The sequence below is a fragment of the Panthera uncia genome (assembly GCF_023721935.1).
Source record: "Panthera uncia isolate 11264 chromosome A3 unlocalized genomic scaffold, Puncia_PCG_1.0 HiC_scaffold_11, whole genome shotgun sequence".
Taxonomy (NCBI): domain Eukaryota; kingdom Metazoa; phylum Chordata; class Mammalia; order Carnivora; family Felidae; genus Panthera; species Panthera uncia.
In genome coordinates this window covers 26,101,285-26,126,371 of record NW_026057578.1, presented here as the reverse complement: position 1 = coordinate 26,126,371, position 25,087 = coordinate 26,101,285, and the positions used below count along the sequence as shown (strand labels likewise).

Genomic DNA, 25,087 nt, shown 5'->3' with positions numbered 1-25,087 from the left:
TGGGGTGGGGGAGAGAGGCCGAAGCCTGTGGCTGGGGCCCCACGCCTCTGAGGAAGGAAGGAGAGGATGACCTGGGATGCTCTCCACTCCCTTCCCCCTCTCCATTCCCAGGGGAGCTGCCCCCATCCGGCCACAGCCCAGGCGGGGTGGGGGAGGGACGGGGGTGGCGCCGAGGGAAATGAATAATTGAAGTAGAGGGGAGGAGGAAGAAGAGGAGAGGAGGAAGACGAGAAAGCGGGAGCCTCCCGCACAGGGTCCTCCCCACTCCGCACCCCACCCCCTCCGCCGCCCGGAAGTCGCTCCCCGCCTCCTGCTCTACCAACATGGCCGCGAAGTCGGATGGAGCGGCGGCCGCGGCCGGCCCGGGGCCGGAGGGGGCGGCTGGAGGAGCCCGGGGTGGTGCAGGCGGGCGCGGGGAGGCGGCGGCGGCGGTGGCCGGGGGCCCTGGAGTGACCGGGGCGGGGGGCTCGGGGCCGCGCTACGAGCTGCGAGACTGCTGCTGGGTGCTGTGCGCGTTGCTCGTGTTCTTCTCCGACGGCGCCACGGACCTGTGGCTGGCGGCCTCCTACTACCTGCAGGGTCAGCGCACCTACTTTGGCCTCACGTTGCTATTCGTGCTCCTGCCCTCGCTGGTGGTGCAGCTGCTCAGCTTCCGCTGGTTCGTATACGACTACTCGGAGCCCGCGGGAGCCCCGGGACCCGCCGTCAGCACCAAGGACAGCGGCACCGGCGGGCCCTCCATCAGCACCAAGGACAGCGCCGCCGCCTTCCGGACCAAAGAAGGCAGCCCCCAGCTGGGTCCCGGGCCCGCGCCCTCCTCGGCCAGCGCCTACCGCCGCCGCTGCTGCCGCCTCTGCGTCTGGCTGCTGCAGACCCTCGTCCACCTCCTGCAGCTCGGCCAGGTCTGGAGGTAGGAGAAGCGCAGGTGGAGGGAGCTGAGCCCAAGGAGTGGGGGTGGCAAGGGGGCTCCCTGCCGCCCCAGCCCTGTTCTGACCTCTTCAGGTCCCCCTTGCGTCCTGACCTCCGCCCCGCCCCACCCTATTGCAGTTCTGATTTCTTCTCTGCCAGCTTCTCTTGCCCTCTACCCTCAAACACTGACCAACCTCAGTACCATCCTCTCTGATCTGGCCATTGAGGGAGGAGGGGATGGGGCAAGAAGAGAGAAAAAGTGATCCTCAGGGGTGTGAATAAGGAGGGCCAGGGGCTGAAGGGTTATGAGAGGGAAGCTTGGAACAGGGCCCCAGGGCTCCCTCCAGCCTTGACCCACTCCTCTCTGCCTGAGTGCCAAGCCTCAGGTTAGGAAAGATCTCAGAAGTCCTTCCTTGCTCTCAAAGATTCTCAGTTTGGAATTGCAGTCCATTCCCAACCTCCCAGGAGAAACAATCTGAGGCAGCTAAATGAATATCCCGCCCAAACTTTTTGGACTTCTGGTTAAGGGTGTGCTGGACCCTGCTGAGAAGCTGTCTTCTGTTTTCTAGGACTTCCCCAGTTGTCTCCCCTATCCCGACAGGGCCAAGGGGATTTAAGATCTTGAATCTGAGATTAAATGGCCACTAGCTGACCTTTAATCCCAGGACAGTAAAACAAAACTGAGGCTTTGTACAAGCAGCCCACTTCCAGGCTGTCTGCTGAGCTGAGCTAATTGGAGACAGGGGGAATTCTGAACCTGGGGCTCCCCTTGAATCAGAATCGCTCTGGTAGCGTAGGCTCTACTGTGCACTGACAGAATAAACTTGCCCACTTTATGGTCTTAGATGAACCTCCCTCCAAGCCTCTGTTTCCTCACCTGTGAAATGAGGGAGAATTCCTACTTATCTCATCTCATTGGTCTACCATCCCATTTTATTACCTGTTGGGATGGTAGGGTGAGAGAAAGTCTGTGTGAAGGCCTTGCAGACTGTAACATATTTTAGGGATGTAATAGATTGTCATGATCACAGATGTAGGGAAATCAAGGAAAAAGTCAAAGTCACTGTAGAGACGTAAGGGGTGATTACTGCTGTTGTTATATTTATTCTGCTACTTGTTAACACGTTCTGCCTAACTCAGAAGATTCAGTGCTGGGCTGAGGGTTGGAAACAGGACTCCCAGGGTTTGTCCCAGCTGCTCACTTGCTGTGTCACCCTTGTTGTGTTGCTGAGTCTCTCTCTGCCTTGGTTTCCCCATCCACGCCTTGCTGAGATGGTGTGTATTTTTCATTTAGCTTGCCCTGGGGGAAAAGGGAGGTGGAGCTCTAGCCACACAAGGTGGTGTTATTATTATTAGCTTGACACATAAAAATATTCATGTCTACATCCAGGAACTAATCTGCATTTATCATTCTGTGCCCGAGTGGACAGATGGTGATAGATATTTTTAGATTCTGAAATGGCAACTTCCTATTCTTGGTAGCCAAAGCTTCATCCCCCTTTCCCTTTAGCCTAAAATGGGCCAGCTGCCCCTCAACTCACTGGCTACCTCAAACCCCCTCCTCCCCTTGTTTAGAATCTACTTACAAGAAACAAATACTTCTTTCTTGAACATAAACTGAGATTCCCTCAAACAGGGCAAAAAATGACCATGGGGTAGGGGTGGGGGTCTCAGGGAGAGTACCTAGAGATGGCTGAGGGTCCATTGAGCTCCATGGCTTCTCAGACAAAAGGGCTAACTATTTCCACTCTCCCTCATATGTAAAGCAAGGGGCTTGGGATGAGATGATTCTCCAGGGATGACAAACTAACGTCCCCAGGTTTGAATATGGCATACAAACGTGTTTTGTTTGGCTTGTACAGTATTTCAAAAACCAAGAGTTCTAGCTTTTCTTGGGGGGAAAAAAAAGGAATCCAGCAGTATCAGGCCTATAGCCATGTATACAGGGTATATGTCTCCTGGTTGTCCAGCTCCATTCCCTTTGGTCACATCTGGACCATTTCACTTAGGCATTAGAGGCATGAGAGCCCTAATTTACAGTTCTGTAACAATTATTTTATTAAGCACTCACTTTGTGCCAAGCCCATTGGTTGCCTTTTTATCCGTTTCATCTCTTATATCCCTCCTAATAATCCTGTGATGTGGTGGTATTATTCCTACTTACCAGCTGAGGGAGTGGAGGCTCAGAAAGGGGGCATCCTTGCCCAAGGTCACACAGCTAAGCTGTAGTAGAGCTGGGACTCAGGACTCTCTGCCTTCAAAGCCTAAGTTCAATTTATCCATCCTGCAGTTCTGCCACGAAAGTGTCCCCCAAGCTCAAAGAATTATGAGTCTGAGATTCCAAGATTCCAGGAGATAGAAAGTCAGGGCTTCTGCTGCACTGAGATAAGAATGTGAAAGGAGGGGGAGGGAGTTGAACTATGTGGGTGAGGATGGGGAGACAGCGTGTATCGTGGGAAGAGTGCTGGACTTGGGGTGAGGAGATTAGGAAACCCACGTCTTCATCAGGGTTTGTAACTAGCTTCCTAGGTGACCTTGGGTGAGACTCTTCCCACCTCTGGGCCTCAATTTCCCTGTATGTGGAATGAGAACATTAGATCTGATGACCTTAAGAACCTTCCCTTTCTGGAATTTTGACTCTGGGACTAGTTACCAGAGCTAAAGCCTCTGGGCCCCTGTCCCAAAAGCTCTGGATTCTAAAATGGCTAAGTGTCTGGCTAAATGGAGGAAAACCCAGACAAGATAGAGAGAAGCCACTGGGGCTGGCATTCCTAGAAATTAAGCAACGTTGGCATATGTTTGCTTACCACGTGAAATGTTCCCACAATGAACATGCTCACTGTTCAGCAGGCCTTGGTGCAGATGTTCTGAGTGGTAGAACTTGGTGTAATGAGGAAGAGCCCTACAGGATCAAAGCTGGGAGGCTGGCCAGTCCACCTTCTGATCTCACACCCTCAATTCTGAATAAAATAATTTGAATTATAAAAATATCTTTCAACTCCTCAAGCTTATACAATGCTGAATCAAAAGTCTGACTACTTTAAGGAGCCAGGTAACACAGACCTGTATCGGTGCATGGCTTCAATTGATAAGGCTGGATTCTGTTTCCAAACAACCCTGTGAAAATGGGTGTTACTATTATTTTAAACCCAAGATGGGGCTCTGAGGAGGAAGACGAGGGGAAGGAATTCATGGACACTGCACACGCACCATGACCCAATAGACTCCATATGAGGTGCTCCAGGCACAGGATCTCGTTCTACCCTGAAAGCCCCCCACTGGTGGCAATTGATATACCCAATCAGACAAGAAAGTAGGGCTCAGATGAAGTCAAATAACACATCCAAGGTCACCCACTGAGGAAGTAGGGGGAGCTGAGGTGTCAACCCAGCTGTGTCCAACAACTCCCAAGCCTAAGTCTTATCTCTGGCACCACACAGTGGCTGCATTGGAGGATCCCAGAGCAATGGCCCACATAAAGACAGATTGATCCCTTAGAAAATCAAATCCAGATCCTTTGGCGGGACATGAAGCTGGCTGTGAGCTGGACAGCAACCTGTGTTTTCATCCCTCCCGGCCTCCTCAACGCCAACCCTCTGAGCTGTTAAGCCACTCAGGGTTGTTAAGCCAATTAAAGTCCTAACCCTGTCTTCCCTGACCCTGTGGGCAGCAGAGCGGTAGACCATGAATCCTGCTTTCCCTAATCTTGAACTCACTGGGCCCAAGCTTTGCCCAGATAAGCATAGTTTGCTAAGCCAATTAGTGAGAGATGATCTGGCATAGATTCCTCTGAGGCTGTCAGGATCTGGGGACCCCAAAATGGGGAGGGAGAGGAGGGGGGCAGGCAGGCCTTTAGAGGGAAGGCCTTCCCTCTAATACTCTTTCTATGTCTAGGCCCCAGCACTGCTCCCTCTGCCTCCTCACAAACCCCGCACTCAAGAGAAGTTCTGAAATGAATGAGTAACCTACTGGGTGCGAAAGTCAGTCTCTGGGTCTTCTCTCTGGGAAGTTATATTCTTGGCTTAATGGTTAAGAGTACTGACTTTGGATTCAAATGTCCTCGCTTCAAATCCTGACCCGTCTACTTGCTATATGTGATTGTGACAAGCTATATAATCTCTCTGTGCCTGAGTTTCATCCTTCATAATCTAAGGACCACCTCTTGGGTTCTCTCTAGGTTTAATATGACAACACATACCAAGGATTTAGCAGAGGGCTGGCCCCATTGTTAAGTATTCAGAACCATTGGAGGTGATTAGTGCCATCAGCCTGGGCTTTGTTTCCTGTGGACGGAGATTTGTTCACTTCACACTTAACCAGGGAGGGGCAGGAGGGCAAGAGGGCCTCAAAGGTACCTGTGCACTCAATCTATAGTCATTCATTCCACAATATTGCAGAGCACCTGCTGTATACATGCTAGGAATAGAGTGGTGAATAAGACAAAGTTCCTGTTCTCATAGAGCTCAACAGTCTAACGGGAGAAACCAATAAGCAAGCAAAATAAAATATGGTATACATTTTAAACAGAATATAAAATGTAATGAGTCAAATAGTAAGTGCTATGGAAAAAGTGAAACAGTGCAGGGGGCTACAAAGTCCCAGGGAGGAGCGTTTGGCTCTTTGAGATAAGACGATCAGGGAAGGCCCCTGCAAGGAGGTGGCTTGTGGGCAGAGGGCAGAATGAGGTGAGGGTGAGCTGTGTGGAGGCCTTGGGAAGGATGTCCAGGGCAAAGGGAAAAAGAAGAGCCGGGAGAAGTCTTGTGTGGCTGAAGCAGAGAGTCGTGGGACCGTAGGAGATGATGGTGGACAGGTCGGCAGGGACGAGATCACACAAGGCTTCGAAGGCCACAGGAGGACTTGGTCTTTCATTCTGCATGAAGCGGGAGCCCCAGAGGATTTGAGAAGAGGAATAGGGTCTTGACTTAAGTTTCACAATGTGTACTCTGGCTACTGGGAAATAGACTGGAGGGTGGCCAGGGTAAGCCTGGAGACTGGTGAGGATCCTGCTCCATGATCCAGGTGAGGGGAGATGAAGGATGGGCCAGGCTAGTGGGGGGGGGGTGTCTGTTTCAGGCCGACTGGACAGGGTATCTTTCCCTCTTTTGTCAGTTTCCCCACTGGGGCCAGAATGTTAATGGTTAAGAATTCAACTCTGGAATCAGCCATATCCTATGTTGGCCACTTTCTGTGATTTGGGGCAAACAGCATAACTGGTCTATGCCTTGATTTTCTCATCTGCAAAATGGATATTCTAATAACAGTACCTATCATATGTGGCTTGAGGGAGTAGTTAAATAATGTATACGTGGTGTTTAGCACAGTGCCAGAAACACAGGAAGTGTGCAATTCTTCTTAGCCATTCCTATTTATATTATTATTTATAAAGCCGGCCAGAGAGCGGATTCCATAATGGTTTCCAAACCCTTTCACTCCCTTCTCACTATCATTTCAACTGAAATCTCTGAGGTTCTCTTTTCTGATTATTTTGGTTACCTACCTAGGATTTGTTTTGACAGGACCCCTGCTGAAACGGGTTTACAACCCCCCTGAACTCAATGACTGTCCACAAGGTTCCTCCCTGCTCTGACTCTGCAGGGTTGTTCCAGCCCAGCCTCGCCACCTACCTCCCGGGAGACCCCTCTCCAGGAGGCGCTCCACCCCCCACCCCCTTCTCCCAGCCCATCCGCCTGCAACAGGCCATTAGAGCTGCTCCTAACAGACACAGCGGCGGCAGTTGGGCCCAGCGTCCCCTGTTTGATCTATAAAGACCACACAGGAGAAGCCCTGTGGGGAGGATGGAGGGCTGCCAGGAAATGGCTTTGAACCCCTGCAGCTGGGGCGAAGGTCCCTAGGGAGGAGAAGGAAGATGGGTTGGGATCTACTCTGGCCTTTCCATTCACCACCCAGCCTTTGTTAGGGTCTTGAAATTCCTCCCCTGGGAAATCCTATCGGCCTCCAGTTCCCTCCATCCCACCCATCCCCCTCCCGCTGCCTCCACCTGCAGCCGGAAGGATAGTTGAATGCTCAAATCTGACCTTGCCACCACTCCAGTCTAGATGCTTTAGTGGGGCATTAGGGCCCTTGACCTCTTGCCCTTTCCCCTCCTCACTGTTCTGTACCCCGCCCCCCCCCCGCCCCCAAAGCAAGCCACACGCTTTTTTTCTTCATGTACCTGAGCAGCTGCCTGTAGTCCTTCTGGCAACACTCTGTCCCGTTCTCCTCCCAGTGAAATTCTGCACATCCTTAAAGGTGGGCTCCAATGGTGCCCTTTCTGAGAAGCTTTCCCTGAACAAACCCGTTCTGCCCTCAACCCTTCAGACCCCCCCCCCCCCACTCAGGCAAGTTGTTTTTAATCTAAAGTGGAATTTGTTTCGTTGTTCTGTCTGTCTATAAAGGAACTATATACTCTTGTTTAAACCTCAGGCAGCATAGAAAAGGTATAAGGAAGACTCCCCTCCCCTCATTATCTTGGGGGGCAGAGAGGTGGGGTTACGAAAGATTTCCGCTTACTAAGTGGCTATTTCTTGTATTGCTTAAAGATTTTCTTTGGTTTTAATTAACCAAGAAATACATGTACACATTCACCTGTTTTTATACTTTTATTTAAAAATTTTAAATGTTTATTTATTTTTGAGAGAGAGAGCGGGGGAGAGGCAGAGAGAGACACACACACACACAGAGAATCCGAAGCAGACTCCAGGCTCCGAGCTGTCAGCACAGAGACCGATGCAGGGCTCGAACTCATGACCCTCGAGATCATGACCTGAGTCGAAGTCAGACCCTTAACTGACTCAGCCACCCAGGCGCCCCTGAAAATTATAGTTACCTTATAGAAACTTCAATCAGATCATTCCACTTCACTACAATTCTGTCAAGTAGGGAGAGTGGTGATAAAGCGTAAGGACTGAGGAGCTCAAACTCTGGTTCTGCCCTGTGTGAGCTAATGGGCCTTGGGCAAGACATTTAACCTCTCTCAGTTTCCTCATCTGTGAAATAGGATAATAATGTCCCATGGCTAGACAAGTAGCCATTGTGAAGGCTTATTGCTAATATATGGAACATGCTTTGCCCAGGACTCAGCATACCATTAAGTGCTCAATTAGTGTTGGCATTATTGGCCCATATTACAGATGTGGAAATTGAGGCACAAAGAGGTAACAGCATCCCAGTTAGTAAAGAGCAAAGCCACGGTTTAAAGTGATGCAGTCAGGCTCCCAAGTCTGCTAGTGAAGTGTATTCCTACAACACAACCAATCAAGGTTTGCTTTGGGAAGAGGGGGAAAAAATCAGAAAGATATTTTTAAGTTTTTATTTGAATATAAAGTACCTACTGTTAACATTCTGGGTTCTTCCTCTCAGACTTTCCCTCCAGGCACAATTACTCATTCCTCTGCAGCCTCACAGGTCCTGATTATGTTCTGTTGTGATCACCTGCCCACCTAGCTGGTTTTCCTACCAGATTACAAGCCTCTGAGGAGGTGAGGCCTTGCTCTTTCTTTCCTCCGTCCCCCATGGTGACTGGCCCAGAGCAGACCCTCAATTGCTGTGGGTGACCTTGCACCTGGCCAGCTTTGGCAAGGTCCCTAGCAGTTACTAGAACATGAGTCTGTCGAAGTAGGCTTTGTATCTGTGGCCGATGTGGGGGGCGCTAAGGCAGTGTGGGACCCCAGTATGGTTGTGGGCACAGTTGGGGTCTGCTAGCTTCCACACTATATCTGCAGGCTTCCACACTGTCAGTGGACAAATGCAGGCTAAGGGCAATGCATTTCTATTTGTATAAGATGTGGTAGGAACAGCCCTGGGGCTAGGTTCCCAGAAGGATACAGGAATGCTGGCATGGCTGACTTCGGAGATGGATCCAGTAGGTCCTGAGTAAATGTTTGTGCGAGCTAAATGGATTCTTTGAAACAAGAACCTTGAGCAAGGCACTTCACTCCCTAGAGTTCAGTGACCCCCATCTGTAAGTCCAGTTAGGGGCTCAAGAACACTGGCTGAATTCCCCAGGACTCGGACGAGAGGGCAGAGTAGCTGAGAGCTTGGAGTGCTGGTGGGCTCAGGGCTCCATGACTTCCTACTAGTGTGACCCCGGGCGAGTTGCTTCACCAGCCAGAACTCTAGTCTCATCTGTGAGGTGGGGATGGTGATAACACCCACTTCTTTAATTTTTTTGTAATGTTTATTTATTTTTGAGAGAGAGACACACACAGAGTGTGAGCAGGAGAGGGGCAGAGAGAGGGAGACGCGGAATCTGAAGCAGGCTCCAGGCTCTGAGCTGCCAGCACAGAGCCCAACACGGGGCTCGAACTCATGAACTGCGACATCATGACCTGAGCCGAAATGGGACGCTTAACCGACTGAGCCACCCAGGCGCCCCTAACAGCATCCACCTCTTAAGGTTCTTGTAAAGATGTCCTGAGATAATATAAATGCACAGAACTTTCACATTCTATATGCTCAGGAAATATTTACTGCGACCACTATTATTATTGGCCCAGGTAGCAGCCATCCCACTTACTTAGTCACAAGATAGGGGGTAAAGGAGGGGCATCGGGAGTCCTAATGCGTGCTAACCCTCATCCACAGACAATCTTTCAAGGAAAGAGACTTTTCCTGTGGCACCAGAGATAGTGTGAGGACAGATAACAACCCAAGGTCCAAGGGAGGTAGAATCTGTCTGAACAGGAGCAAGAACACCCTGACAATCAAGCTGTCCAGGAACTGAGTGGGCTGTTCCTGAGGGTGTGAATTCCCCATCACCACACAAGTGCAGACAAGAGTGACTGACTTTGGCAGGGAAGCTGCAGCTGGGCCTCCTGCTCTGTTTGGAGGGTAAATTAGATCTCTGTAAAGCCCCTTATGGTTTTAAGACTGTGCAGATCGAACTTGGGGGCTTCGTGAGGCTTAACTGCCAGATCACAGGTTGCAAATCGGTGGCCCATGGGCAAATCCAGCCCGAGGATGTGTTTGTTTGGCCCACACAGTATTTTCTCCCTACTGCTCAATGAAACTGTTGATTATGGAAAAAAAATTTAAAAAAAAATTTTTTTTTTTAACATTTATTTATTTTTGAGACAGAGAGAGACAGAGCATGAACGGGGGAGGGGCAGAGAGAGAGGGAGACACAGAATCGGAAGCAGGCTCCAGGCTCTGAGCCATCAGCCCAGAGCCTGACGCGGGGCTCGAACTCACGGACCGCGAGATTGTGACCTGAGCCGAAGTCAGACGCTCAACCGACTGAGCCACCCAGGCGCCCCAAAAAAATTTTTAAATATACAAAAGTAGAGGGAACAGGATAATGACCCCCCCACGTGCCACCACCCTGCTTCAACACTTAACTCATGGCCAACCTTGCTTTATCTAGGCCAGCAGCATCCAATAGAACTTTCTGCTGTGATGGAAATACTCTATATCAGCACTGTTCAATACAGTAGCCCCTAGCCATGCCTGACTATTGAGCATTTGAAGTGTGCTGGGTGTGATTGAGAAGCGGAATTTTAAATTTTATTTAACTTTAATTAATTTAAATTTCAATAACCATATGCGGCTAGGGTTGGACACTCAGATGTTAGAGAACATAGGTCTAGACCCCACCCTGTCTCCTTCGCCTCCATGTTATTTTGAGGCAAATCTCAGACATCATATCACCACATCCACAAGTATTTCAGGACATCTCTAAAAAGATGGACTTTTAAGTATGACTAAAATACCTAATACTGTTATCACACCTTTAAAAAGGAATAATAATTTCTTAAAAATTCATATGGTATTTTAAAAAATCAGTTGCCAACATCTCCAAGTTGGAATATTTTTTTTTTGCATGAATATCCTAATTTCCATCTATTCTTGAAAAATTGCAATTCCATCCATACTGGGCTCACAGTCTCCCAGGGTAGCAGTCAGCTAGAGCTGTTCTGCTCTCTAGGCAAGGTACCCATCTATCCTTCCCCAGAGTCCCCCATAGTATCAGCTTGGTCTCTCTATAAGTTAGTGTCCCCCAGGCCAGGGACAGAAAGAAATGGTGCTTCCTCCGTGCCTGGGCCTCCAAGTACCTTCAGATGCCACCAGGCGACTGGACCCTAACCCCTGTGCCCCAGTGGCTCATGCCTTCCCAAATAGGGATGACTCTGCCCAAAGATATCAGGAAAAGAGAGAAATGGAGGGGAGGGGGCGGGCAAAGTGCCCTGGGCTAGAGTACAGGGTCCTGAGTTTTAGTCTCTGTTCTGCACGCATTTCACAGATGGGGAAAGTAAGGCTCAGGCAGCAGAGGAGATCTGGCTGCACGCACACAGTAAAGGACAAACCAGGTGGGAAATCTCGTCCCAAATGCTTTGCTGGAGAGGGGCTGCCTACTTCCTGCTGAGTGAAAAGATGAGCCGATAGCAGTGGGTGGGAGGGGAGAGGGTCTCAGCTTTTCAGCCAGAGCCTAAAATTAGTGGCAGGGAAGTGTTTGGCCTTAGCCCAGCAAAAAAAAAAAAAAAAAGAGAGAGAGAGAGAGAGAGAGAGAGAGAGAGAGAGAGGTGCTGTGACTCTGTAGAGGGCTGCTAAGGAGGAGGGAAACAGCCCAGCTCTCAGCACCACACGAACGGGAGCCAAACGTGTAAAATCACATTCTTTTCTGACATTTATGACTCATTTGGCTGCCAACCCCAGGAAGGTCCCATTTTGCATCCTTACAGGAGCGCTCAGCATTGAGGGGTAGGCAGATGGGGAAGGAGCCTCAGGGCCATTCCAGAGCTTCCTGAGCCCCACCGCAGGTAAGGTGGCTGTTTAAGGGGGCCCCACTGTTTCCCAGAGAACCCAGAGACTGTAGCTGGGTCTGCAGGGCCTGACTCAGCCTGATCTGTGCCCTGATTTTGAGATGAGATGCAACTCTGATGCTTCTGGCTATTGACCTTGGGCCAGTCACTTTCGCAAGTGCCTGCTACTTGCGTCTGGAGTCCGTGCCCTTCTGTGGGGGCCACACTCAACTCTCACCTGTAACTGGTCTCCCACCTTCCACCCTTGCCTCTCTCCCTTCTGCTCCCCACAGAGTGTTCCCTCTAAAATGCAGAAGTGCTGGCTAGCCCTACCCTTGCTCCCTTGTTTTAAACCTCTTCATGGCTCCATCACTCTTAAGATAAAGACCAAATGCTTCGCCACGGCTCACCTCATCTCACACTTTGTCGCCTCCTTCTCTGAGCTCCAGCCCCTCGGATCACTCACTGCTTCCTTGTAACTCGGGATCTTTGCCCATGTTTTTCCTCTGCCAGAAATTCCCTTTGTTCCCTCCTTCACCTGGTTAATTCCTGTGCCTGCTTCAGACGATGGCTCAGCAGCCACCCCCTTCTGAAGCCATCTCTGACTGCCACACCTTTACAAGCAGGGCCAGGCCCGATCTTTCTGTCCTAGAGCACAGAATCTTGTTTGGAGCATGTCTGGTACCCGTGGAATGTTTGTCGTTACAAGTTTACATGATGATTTAAATAACGTCCAGGTCTCCTACGAGGCAATACCTGACATGGGCTGGGTCTGTCTTGCTCACTATCGTGTCCACCAACACTTTAGCACAGTTTCTGGTGCTGCGTAGGTATTCACAAATGCAGGGTGAGTAAATGTCAAACAAACCTCCTCTTTTCTGGGACTCCATTTCCGCATCTGGAAAATGGGAATCATGCCCATGAAATCTCACGGGTCTGCAATGAGGATTTTAGCAAAGTACATTCAGAAGGCCTCTCGATGAGCGGGGGTTGTTTCTAAGACCCCCCAAAGAAGACCCTGCCCTATGCATTTTCCCCAAAAGGACTTCTCTGACCCTCTGCCTCCTGGGAATAGGTCCTGCCAGCCTAGGAATAGGTCTCAGGAATAGGTCCCAGACACGAAACTGGAAACCACAAGCCTTCCTCTTCCTGCTGAGGTGTCCGAGTCAGGCAACTCCTAAAACCCCCCATAGGTCAAGGGCCCAGAACTGGGCTGGGAATTTTATGCTTATCACCACTTTCTGATTTCATAGCTACTCTATAAAATGGGCATTGAGCTGAGGGGTTCAGAGAGGGAAGCAACTTGTCCAAGGCTACACAGACCGTAAATGATAGATCCAGAATCTGAACCTGGGTCTCCCTGACTCCCAAGCTTGGGTTCTTTCTCTCTTCACTTGACCGCCTTTACTTGGGGAGCTTATTAAGTAGATTTTATAAAGTACATTCACAGGGGGCCTGGCTGGCTCAATTGGTAAAGTGTGTGATTCTTGGTATCAGGGTCATGAGTTCGAGCCCCACATTGGGCATGGAGCCTACTTTAAAAAATTATATAGCAATTTCATAATTAATATAAATATAATAATATAATACAATAATTATATTTAATTATATATAATGTATAATGTAATAATTATATAATATATTCATATAACATATACGAATATATAATATAATTATAATTATATATATTATATATATTATATATATGAACATATATGTATATATATTAATATATTCATATATATTCATATATATGTATATTCAATATGTATAACATATATTATATATATAACATATGAATATATATTATATATTCGTATATGTTATATGAATATATTATATAATTATTACATTATATATTATATATAACTATATATATAAAGTACATAAGATATAAGGTACATTTACACATTCACTCTTTCAAGAAACAAACATATATTGAACATTAACTCTCTGCCAGGCAATAGGGACATAGCCAAAAACAGGACAACCATGGTCCCCACCATCAGAGAGAGACAGGCAGCAAATATGTAAGCAAGAAATTTGACCATTTCAAATTGTGATATGTGTCATTAAGAAAAGAAATCAGGGGCGCCTGGATGGCTCAGTGGATAAGCGTCTGACTCCTGGTCATGATCTCAGGGTTCACGAGACCGAGCCCGTGCTGTCAGAGCAGAGCCCACTTGGGATTTTCTCTCTCCCTCTTTCTCTGCCCCTCCCCGACTAGTGTTCTCTCCCTCTCTCTCTCTCTCTCTCTCTCAAAATAAATAAATAAACTTTAAAAAAAGAAAACAGTGACAGGACAGAAAGTGGCCAAGGGGTGGGTAGAAATGCTCTGGAAGTGGGGTGAGGGGGATCTGGGGAGTTGACACTGAGGGAGGTGACACTGAGCTATGGAAAGACTGAGAATGAAGCCCCTGTCCAGGCAGAGGTCCTGAGGCTGGAATGGGCTTGGGGTATTCAGGAAGCAGCTGGAGAGGCATGAGAGGGGAAGGTGGAGGCAGATGAGCTCTCCAAGGTGGACAAACCTGGATCACACGAGGCCTTGAAGGTCATGGTGAGGAGTTTATTCTAAGATAGTAGGGTGTGGCACGACCTGATCAGGATTTCACAGGACCCTTCAGGCAGCTGTGTTAAAAATAAGCTCAGAGGGCAGGGAAGGAAGGAAGGAAGGAAGGAAGGAAGGAAGGAAGGAAGGAAAGAAAGAAAGAAAGAAAGAAAGAAAGAAAGAAAGAAAGAAGACCTCAGCTACCGCTTGGCGTTCAGGGGCCTGCACTAGAATGGTGCCCCCTGGTGGAAGGAAGTGCTTGGGTTCAAGACACTGCTGTTGGGCCCTAACGTTACCAGAACTGGATGGGTGGGCTGTGAGCCTGATGACTACCCCCTGTGGTAGGCAAGAATCTGGTTACTAGGGCCCATTTTTCAGTGGAGACTGAGGTCCCCAGAGGGGTTAGACTTTCCCAGAAAGTCCAGTGAAGGACTGAGCCTGAGTCCTCTGACTCCAATTACCAGTGTCCTACCTCCTCCTGTTTGCTCTGAACACTTGTCATTCAGTCAAAGCTTGTAGGTCCATCCCTGTCTAACACGGGTCTTCCCTGGCAGCCATACTGCACAGCCTCCAGGGAACCGAATCACCTCCGAGGCAGGGGCCCATGGAGAGCCAAGTCGGAGTCCTAGGTCTGGCACTAACTTGCTGTGTGACTTATACAAGCCCCACTCCCTTTCTGGGTCTCCGTTTCTTCATCTGTAAAACGTGCATAATAATAGCACCCACCTCAAAGATCTGCCGTGAGGAACGGACAGTCTGTATAACAAGGCTTTGCGTGCAGTTGGCGCTCAATAAATGTGAGCTATTATCGTTATTATTAACACCTGCACGCTGTCCCCCTACACACCTACAGAACAGTCACGGGCTCCGCTCGGGTGGGGTTCCTGCTCCTTCCCATCAGCTCCACCGGCTCACCTTCCAGAATCTGCAGGCCTGGCCCGTGTGGGAGACCAGAGAGCCAGCCATGTGGGGGGTGGTTCCTGGATGGAGCCCGAGTGGGGGAGCCGCTGGAAGCTGCTGTGTTTTTGGCCCGGAGCCGTGAGGGGGAGTGGAAAGGGGCGAGAACACACACTCAGAAACGCCGAGACCGACAGATGGAGGAGCTGAGGACGTGAGAGACGCAGACAGACAGAAAGAGACCCAGAGTCGGGAGAGGAGGAGCAGGCAGGGGAGGACGGCAGGAACACTGGCAGTCATGCCGAGCCACGAGCTGAGCAACAGACCACCAGATGGACCAGGCAGCCGAGAGACTGAAAGACAGACAGACAGAACAAAAGGCAGACCCAGGATCCTAGAAACAGACAGACAGACAGAAAGGCAGGTGCAGTATCCAAAGGGACAGACAAGCCATCCTGACTTCTAATGGACACACAGACGGATGTTCCCAGCCTCTAAGAGCAGACAGATAGGCTGACCCAGGACCCTAAGGTCAGTCTGACTAACAGAGGAGCATAGTATGTGAGAGGCAGCGTGACCTGTAGTCTAAGGGACAGACAGGTGGGTTGACCCAGGGTCCCAGGGTGAGACTCACTAACAGATTGACTGACTGACAGTAACTGAAGAAAAGACAAATAAATAGGCTAACCCCGCAGTCAAGGGATGGACACGACAACAGGCTGATCTGAGTCACAGACAGAGACAAGGCCCCGGACCTGATCTGAGGGCAGACAAAAGGATGGGTCCAAGCTGGCCATCTGCATGGAGACTGAGGCCCAGGCCAGAAATCCTGGCCACCACGAGAGACTCCCGGTGATACAAGAACAAAAAAACAGGAGAGAGACAGAGTGACCCAGACACGGGGCCCGGGAGCCTCCTGGCTTCTCAGGGACATGAGATCCCTTCATCCTTCCTCCTCCCTTCTTCCCATTGAGGAGAAGCTCCCAGGTCTGGGGGACACTGGGAGGTTCCTGGGTCACAATGGCAACCAGACCCAGGAAGCAGGGAATGAGCTCCATTCACTTCTTGATCCTGCTGCCTGCTCTCAGAGGCAATGGGGTCTAGAAGAGAGAGCTTTTTGCATATCTGAGCAAGCGATTTCATTGCCTACTTGCTGGCTTCTCTCTTCTCTAGGGTGGGGTGGGTTCCCCCCACCCAGCCCCACTCTCAGCGATACACACTCACCTGCTCTGCCAATTCCTCCCAGACAGGCTTCTTCTTCTCTGAGCACAAAATGGGCAGTCAGCAAATTAATCCAAAAGAGACCTCTGAGCACCCGTTTCCACACTGTAAAATGGGTGACGGTAAACCTGTTAGGTTCCGGTTCACACCGGTCTCGGCAGTTTAAGTCAGTGTTGTGTGGGGCCCAACCGCGCTAAGAAATATCAGGGAAGCCTTCCTGGAGGAGGAAGGACAGGAATGAGTCGGTGAGGACAGGAGTTGCCCACAAGGTGTTCTGGCAATAAGAAAACTCAGGCGAAGGAGCCCCAGGGCCTCTGAGGTCAGCAGAAAGATGCACGCGAACACTCTCTCACCTTTATTCATTCGACAAATATTTATTGACCACCTACTACCGGTACTAATGCTGAGGAGACAGTGGTGCCCAAGACAGAGTCTCTACCGTCATAGAGCCCAGTGGTAAAACAGAACGTAAATGTGTCAAGTAATAAACAAGATTGTTTGATAGGCTATATTAAGATCAGACAGGGCAATGCGAGTGATGAGACTGGGGTGGGGAGGGCAGAGGGCCCACAGGGGATGGCCGACCTGGGAGGCCTCTCTGACAAAGTGACACGGGAGCCGGTGAGGACCCAGGACCCAGCCACGGAAGGGTCTGGAGACGGATGTTCCAGTCAGAGCAAATAGTAAGTGCAAAGGTCCTGGGTCAAGAACAAGTTCGGCCGGGTTTGAGGAACCTCCAGGGCATCTGGAATGCTGGCTTGAGACGAGGAGAGAAAGAGGCCGGGCCAGATGGTTTAGGGCCCACGAGCCAAGGGAAAACCATTGGACTTTATTCTAAGTGTGATGGGAGGCCCTTGGGAGGTTTTGAGACGGGGAATGATGTGATCTGACTGGTTTTTAAAGTATTCCAACAGTTGCCACGTGGAGAGTGGACTACAGGGGGCAGGAGAAGTCAGGGAACCCACCGAGAAGGCAAAAGATGATGGTGGCCTGGACCAGGGTGGTGGCAGTGGAAAGGATGGGTGGACCGGGGATGCCTTTTGTTGAGACCAGATGCACCCCCAGACCCCACCCCCAGGTTGGATTCCTTTCCCTGAGATGGGGTGTCCTTTCCTGTGGGTGGTGTTGGTCCCATTTGTGGTGAAAATCAACTTCTTCCAACTTTCCTTCAAATAGGGTGGAGCAGGGTGGGCTTCCCAGAAGAGGTTTCAGGAGAGGCTGCTTGGTGATCGGGAGGAGCCAGAGGCCCCCACCTAACATGTGCTCCCTCTCTCTGTGCACACCCACCCCTCTTAGTGTAGAAATTATTTTCAAACCCATCACCTCATTCAATGTTCACAACCAAGACGGAAATGAGGCTCAGAGAGGCAAAGAGACTGCCCAAGGCCACACTGCATCCAGATCAGGGCTGGGAGGCAAACGCACAAGCCCAGCATTTTGCCACCTTGCCTTTCTGATCCCCACCCCAGGGGCTGTGACACAGGCAGGATGGTGAGTGCTGGCCCCTTCTTAAAGAAGGTAAAACTGAGGCGCAGGGAAATTAGGTGGCATGTACTGGGCAGGGCTGTTTTAAAACCTTGGTGGGCCCCACATCTATCAAGCATATTAAAATGCAGCTACATCAAACACCAAATGTAAATTATATATAACCAGATAAGAGCCAAATTGCAGGCAACTGGCTGATATCATGTTCTGTTTTGCAGACATTTAATTAAACATTTATTAATTTTGATTCTGCAGTTTTTCCCTGTGTTTTAGAGCCAATTTTTTTTTTTCCAGGCCTCCAACGTTTTCCTAGGCTCATGAAAACCTCACAGGCCCTTGGCGGCGAGTGTTTAGTGATGGCTGAAAGGAACAGCCACGCTTTGGGATCCTGTTGCCAAAAGGGGCAGAGTGAGGTTGTACCCATGTCCGCTCATCCCCAGAATCCAGCAGGGTCTTTCCACACTCCCTGCCCAACATCACGTTTTTGGGAATCAGAGGCCTCCTTCCTTCCCCTCTCCCTTCCTTGCTCGGCCCACAGTAGCCCTGGGCTGGGTGAGCCCTTTGTCTGCGGTTATCTGGGATGAGGGGCCTTGGGAGCTGGCAGGGGAGGGGGCAGGAGGGGGCGGGGAGGTGGGAGGCAGCCTGTCAGGTGGTGAGGGATGCTGGCTGGGCAAGGGCCTCCCTCATGCTGACCCGGGCCAGGAAACAGATGGTCCTCCAGCCTGAGAGAAACTTCCAGGGTGTCGCCCTCCCCCAACTCCCCAGGCCCCTTCATGTTGGACCAGCTGGTCTCTCCTCTCTGTTCAAAGCCAGAGCCACAGGAATAAGGAAGGGAATAGGTCTGGGAGAAGATGGAGGCTGGGGAAGGTGGTCTGTGCTCTGGGCTCCCCAGAAGCTCTGGAGGCCATCTTGGTCTCTCCCATAGCCCCCATCCCCCACACCTAGCCATCTCTCCTCTGCTCTCTGCCCCTCCTCTGTGCCCTGCCTTTGCTCAGCCTGTCATCTCAGGCCTGGACCAAACCCCAGCCTCTCCTGGCTTTCCTCCAAGCCAGCCTCCAGAGCGAGCTTTCTAAGCCAGCAAACCGATCACATCACCCTGACTGTGGGATAGAATTCAGATTTAAAATAAAATATGAACCTTTCAGTCTAGAATTTGATGCCCTTCACAATTTGAGTTCCCTTCCGGCCCCAGCAAACCACTGGCCGTTCCCCTAAAAGGCTATGCCCTCTCATGCCTCTATGCTTTTGCCTCGGCCATTTCTTCTGCCCGGAATGCCTTTCTGCCTCCTGTGTGCCTTCAAATCCTACCCATGCTTTAAAACTGAGATGAAATGTTTCTTCTTTGGGAAGTCTTCCCTGATCTCCTCTCTGCCCAAGCTAAAGTTACCCATCTCTTCTCTGGGCTCCCAAGCATCTTAGAGCATCTATTTCAGATCTTATCTTATCTGTGTCTCTTGGGCACAGGGCCTGACACATAACAAGCGATCAAAATATACTTGGTAAGTGAATGAATGATTCTGGCTGAAGGGATCCTTAAGTGGTGGGGAAGGCAGGGGCCCAGAGGATGGAAGGCATAGGGAAACAAATTTCTGCTCATCAGAAGAAACACAATCCAGTCCTGAAGGTGCTCAGAAGGCAAGGGCCCTGCCTTAAGAGGTAGGGACTCCCCATCCTGGGGAGCGTGTAAGCAGAAGGTGTAAACACACGGGGCTGGGAACTGCCGAAGGAGTTCTAGCATTGGATGGGGGAGTTAGACTGAGGGCCTTTGCATTTGTTCAGTCTGCTTCTGAGGGACCAGCCCTCTTCCCCTTCCCAGCTGCTGGTCCTACACTGTGTCATGTTGAAGGTATGTCTACACCATTGATTGGTGCTGGGAAGACCCAGGGATGGGGAAGAGAGCCTTGAATGGGATGTTTCTGGCCACATTTTGGGGAAGGAGGTTTGAGTCCCAGAACATTAGCTCTAAAAGGATCTCCAGAGTCATCAAGCCCATCCTTCTTGTTGGTAGATAGGGAAACTGAGGTCCAGGGAGGGCCACACCATTCCTATAACTGGGATACTCATTTTGGGAAACTCTGGGTATCAGCTGATACCAAATTCCAGGGGGTACTGTGATTCTCCTCGTGGGCTGGCAACACACAGTTGAATACAGTTGGTCCCCAGGTTCCCAAACAACATGTTAAAAATGCCAGCACTTCACATCTGGGAGGAGACCCTCAAATATCTGGTTCCTCAATTTCAGATTCAAGTGATAAGATCACTGAATCTGTGTTGGGATTTTCTCCCCTGATTTCTGGAGAGATAACTTCTAGAAGAGCACTCTCTGATTTCAGCAAAGGGTGTGCCTGCCCCATGAGTGAGAGAATTGAGGGGCTTGGGGGCCAGGGTCTATGGCTGCAACAACCCAGGGCAGAGCTTCTAGGCAAAGAACAAGGGCAGAGAAGGAAAAGCACATCCAGAGATCTGGATGGCAGGCCCCTCCCTTCTCATCCTACATGGGCACTGCACTTCATAGGTGCAGAGTATATTCTCATCCATTTCATTCTCACAGCCACTTTGGGAGGGATTCACTAGGGCTCAGAGAGGGTCTGGCTCAAGATCACACGGTAAATGAGAAGCAAAGTCAGAACTTGCACTCAGGACTTCAGGATCCTGCCCATACCCCCTACTGGGTTACCAGAGTTCCATTTAATTAAACAAACTTCCAACACAAAAACAAACAAAACCTTGCAATTATGCATGCATTCATTCTTTGAGCCAACACAGATTGAGCACCTACTGTGTGCTAAGAACTGAGGGTACAGCAGTTAGCAAGCTGACCTAGTGATCCTCATAGAGTTCTCAGCCTGGGGGAGATGGGCGCATAACCTGGCAGTTACAACCCACTGTGGGTTAGACAGAAGCCCGGGAGAGGTCCCTACCCCTGGTAGAAAGTGGTTAGCAGACGCTTCCTGGAAAAGGTCATGTTTAAGGGCTTCCCCTTGGAAGAAAAGCAGGAGTTGCCAGGTTTGGGGCTGGAGTGGGGTTGGAGGACCCGGATGGGTGTTCCAGGCAGAGGGAACAGCAGGTGCAAAAGCCCAGCAGTGAGGGAGAACATGGAGAGTTGGGGTCTGTGACCTGCACAGGGCAGTTGGAGCCATGACATTTGTTGGGAGAAATAGCTCAAGAAGGAAGCAGCAAAGTCTCGTGCCAGGGGATCTATGAGCAGCTTCCCTGTGCCCTGTGGGGAAAAACTGGCCACTTAGAGGTGGGGTTGGGCAACAGGCCCGGAAGCTGGGGGTTGGCACCAGAGAGTGTTCCTGAGAGAACCAGGCTGCTTGGGTTTGAATCCCGGTTCCACTGCTTCCTAGCTGTGTGACCTTGAACAAGTGGCATACCTCTCCGGGCCTCAAGTTTCCTCATGCGTAAAATGAGGGCAATCACGAGGCTACTAGAACCTCAGTGCACTGTGAAGTGTCAGGAATCCTGCAAAGAAAGCGGGCCCCGGGAGCAGAAATGAAGGTGAGAAGGCTGAGTCAAGGGCTTACTTTGTGCCAAGCGCTTTAAGCTAATGAGCGCGCATTCGGGGTCCCCCGACGACAGCCTGGGGAGGCGATCCTTCCGATATGTCCAGGCCACGGGCCGAGGAAACAGGTTGGGCTGGGCGCTACTTTACAGAGGGCACACCGCGCGCTTGCGCCGGGCGCTGGCCTCGCGGCCCGGGGAGGGCGGGGGCGGGGGGCGAGTTGGGACCCGAGACCCGGACGAGTGCGCGCGGGGCGGTGAGGCGGGGGGGGGGCGGGTGTTGGCCTGAGCACGGCGTCCCTCCCGCAGGTACCTGCGCGCCATGTACCTGGGGCTGCAGAGCCGCTGGCGCGGGGAGCGGCTGCGGCGCCACTTCTACTGGCGGATGCTGTTCGAGAGCGCCGACGTGAGCATGCTGCGCCTGCTGGAGACCTTTCTGCGCAGCGCGCCGCAGCTGGTGCTGCAGCTCAGTCTCCTGGTGCACCGCGGCGGCGAGCCGGACCTGCTGCCCGGTGAGCCCCGCCCCGCCCCCGCCCCCGCCCCCGCCCCCGCCCCCGCCCCCGCCGCCGGGGCTCGTTCATCCTGCGTAGTCGGCTTGCCCCCCCTCCTTCCTAGCACCCCCACTCCTGCCCACCCTCAGGGATTTGGAGGCCCCGCCCCTGCTACTCTCACCACCCACCAGGCCTCTGGAGACCCCCCATGTCCCTTCCACCGGCCCGCTTACCCTCCGTGTTGGGAGAGGCCTGGCTCCACCTCCTCGCCTCCCCTTGGCACCCCTGGGTGCTGCCCGCTCTCGCCCTCCTCCCCTTCCTCCTTGTCAGGACAGAGCAGACCCCATTTCTGCTAAGTCCAGAGAGGCTCTTGACCCCATCACCACACCTCGGGCCCTTTCTGGAGTTTCCCGCTCTTCATTCCCGGATGTGTCCTGATCCCAGATTGCATCTCTTGGGGACCCCCCTGACTCACAGACCTGCTCAGTCACCCTCAGTCTCCAGAGAGTCTCTTTACTTACCCCCTCACTGGCCTTCACTCCCTGGGGACCCCTCCCAGGCTTACCTGGTCCCCAGGTGCTCACCACCAACCTTGCCCCTTCCCTGACTCTCACAGACCAGGCCAACCTTCGTTGTCAGACAAAAACCACATCTGGGCAGCACCCCCGTGCTCCTCCCACCCGGACACTGTCCATCCCACTTTCAATGACCTGAAAGATTCTATCACCACCCTCAGGCCCCTGGGAGCCCCTTGCCTAGGATACTGTGCCCCAATCGAAACTTCCCACCCCAGATTTCTTCCCGTGCCCTCAGCTGTGCTTAGCTTGGACACCCCTCGACATACCCCAGCTTCACCCTGGTGGCCTATAGCTACTAATAGTCCCCTCCTGGCTCCTTCATGACCTAATTGTGACCCCCCCCCCAACTCTTCACTTCCCTTTTCACTCCCAGAATCCTGGACCCTAGTTTCCCACCCTTCCACCAAGACTCCTGAATCCTGATATCCCTATTCTAGAGACCTGGCCCTGACCTTTATGGAGACCAAAGTCACCTACCTTCCCTCCCCCTTTATGCTCCCACTCCTCCAGAAGTACCCAGCCCCATCCGCTCTACCTGCCCCCATCACTGCTCTTGAAGGCCACCCACCCGGGCCCTCCCCACAGCCCTCCTGATTTATAGACCCTTCCCCTCACACCTCCTCGGAACCCAGCTCCTGACCCAGAACCCTCCCCCCTCTCCCCAGACCCCAACCCGGACCCACCCCTAACCCAGCCCGCCCTGCCCTCACCCTGTCTCTGCAGCCCTGTCCACCTCCGCCTCGCTCGTGTCCCTGGCCTGGACGCTGGCCTCCTACCAGAAGGTGCTGCGGGACTCACGGGACGACAAGCGGCCACTGTCCTACAAGGGCGCTGTGGCCCAGGTGCTGTGGCACCTGTTCACCATCGCCGCTCGCAGTCTGGCCTTCGCGCTCTTTGCCAGCGTCTACAAGCTCTACTTCGGCATCTTCATCGTGGCCCACTGGTGCGTCATGACCTTCTGGGTCATCCAGGGCGAGACGGACTTCTGCATGTCCAAGTGGGAGGAGATCATCTACAACATGGTGGTGGGCATCATCTACATCTTCTGCTGGTTCAACGTCAAGGAGGGCCGCAGCCGCCGCCGCATGACCCTCTACTACTGCATCGTCCTGCTTGAGAACGCTGCGCTCACTGGCTTCTGGTACTCCAGCCGCAACTTCTCCACCGACTTCCACTCGCTCATCCTGGTCTGCGTGGTGGCCTCCAGCTTCGCGCTGGGCATATTCTTCATGTGTGTCTACTACTGCCTCCTGCACCCCAACGGGCCCATGCTGGGTCCCCAGATGCCTGGCTGCATCTGCCCTGAGGCCCCAGGACCCTGTGGCCCACCGGCCGACGCTGTCACAAGCCCCCCAAGGTCCCTGCCGAGGACTACAGGCACTGAGCGGGATGGGGCCTCCGCGGGGGGTGAGCGTGCAGGGACCCCCACGCCACCTGTCTTCCAGGTGCGGCCTGGCTTGCCTCCCACACCAGTGGCCCGTACCTTGCGGACAGAGGGGCCTGTCATTCGGATCGACCTGCCCCGTAAGAAGTACCCTGCATGGGATGCTCATTTTATTGACCGCCGGCTCCGGAAGACTATTCTGGCGCTGGAGTATTCGTCTCCTGCCACGCCCCGGTTGCAGTACCGGAGCGTGGGGACCTCCCAGGAGTTGCTGGAGTATGAGACCACGGTGTAAGCCACAGTCTCCCCCACGAAGAGGGACAGGCTTGGCCGACCCCACATCGACCACAGTGTTGAGCCTGGAATTTCAGGGCCACCCAGCTACAGGGGTGTGGATCTGTTGGTCCAAGTGTAGAGTGGCCCACCATGGGTTCTTTCTGGGGAGGGGGCAGCCTTGTGGAGGCCCCAGCCCTAGGCCTGTTTGCAGCCCTGTGGCCCATCTCCTAAACTCCCCTGAACCGGGGCCCAGGGAATCAACTGGTGCTACACTCCTCATTAGCTGCCCCGCTTCCAAGGAGGCCTCCGTGCCACGTCGGGTGCCAGGGGCACCACACCCTCTCCCCTGCCTGGAGTCACCCACATGTCGCTCCTGGTGGACCTGCCAGAGAAAGGGCACCGTCTGGGGTCCGTGACCTAGGTCCTGTGCTCCTCAGGGGGTGTTGGGGGTGGGCTACTTCTCTGGAGAGAGGGGATCTCTGAGCAGGACGGAGGAGGCCGTGGAAGATGTGAGGGAAGGTTGAACGTCTGGTGGACAAGGCTGGTGTAGCTCCTGTGGGGTCTGAGGTCCGGAGCCTGGACAAAAGGGGGCTTAAAAGAGGGAGCTGGGGGTGGGGGCTGACAGGAAGAAGAACCCTGAGACAACTGAGGGGGTCCAAGCCAGCAGAAGCATGAAGGGATAGCAGGTTGGGGGGAGGGGAACCCTCAATGCACAGCATAGAGAATGTTTCCAAGGTGAACTCGTCAGGAGACACCCTTTGTTATGGGCTCTGTTATGGATGAGGTTCCAGAAACCTCAGGTGAAACGTTTCAAGGAGCCATTGTTTGTTCTAGATGAGTATCTAGAACGTTTCTTCTAGATAAAAGTCTTGAATACAACAGATACTCTGTCTGGTGAGGTCCTAGCACACTTAGCAGGGGAATTGTTCTAGAGAGACATTCTTAATTCTGGATTAAGTTTTCAAGCACTTAGCTGATAAAATGTTCTAAGGAGTCATTCTGATCTGGATTCTGTGATGAGGGTGATGGCACTGGAGCCCTGCTACTCTGCTCTGGGG

General features: G+C 52.0%; 1 protein-coding gene across 1 annotated transcript; it reads left to right on the top strand.

Annotated features, from left to right (window-relative positions):
- The first annotated feature begins 323 nt into the window (after positions 1-323).
- Positions 324-24,048, top strand: XKR7 (XK related 7). The gene is made up of 3 exons (XM_049650943.1): positions 324-910; positions 21,610-21,812; positions 23,093-24,048. Exons 1-3 carry the CDS (start codon positions 324-326, stop codon positions 24,046-24,048), a joined length of 1,746 nt encoding a protein of 581 aa, XP_049506900.1.
- Positions 24,049-25,087: the final 1,039 nt, after the last annotated feature.

What these genes read in the sequence shown, in the direction of transcription:
- XKR7 (XM_049650943.1), top strand. Translation starts at nt 324, where the DNA reads ATGGCCGCGAAGTCGGATGGAGCGGCGGCCGCGGCCGGCCCGGGGCCG. An exon ending in CAGCTCGGCCAGGTCTGGAG is followed by an intron (nt 911 to 21,609) that starts GTAGGAGAAGCG and finishes TCCCTCCCGCAG; the next exon opens with GTACCTGCGCGCCATGTACC. An exon ending in CGAGCCGGACCTGCTGCCCG is followed by an intron (nt 21,813 to 23,092) that starts GTGAGCCCCGCC and finishes CTGTCTCTGCAG; the next exon opens with CCCTGTCCACCTCCGCCTCG.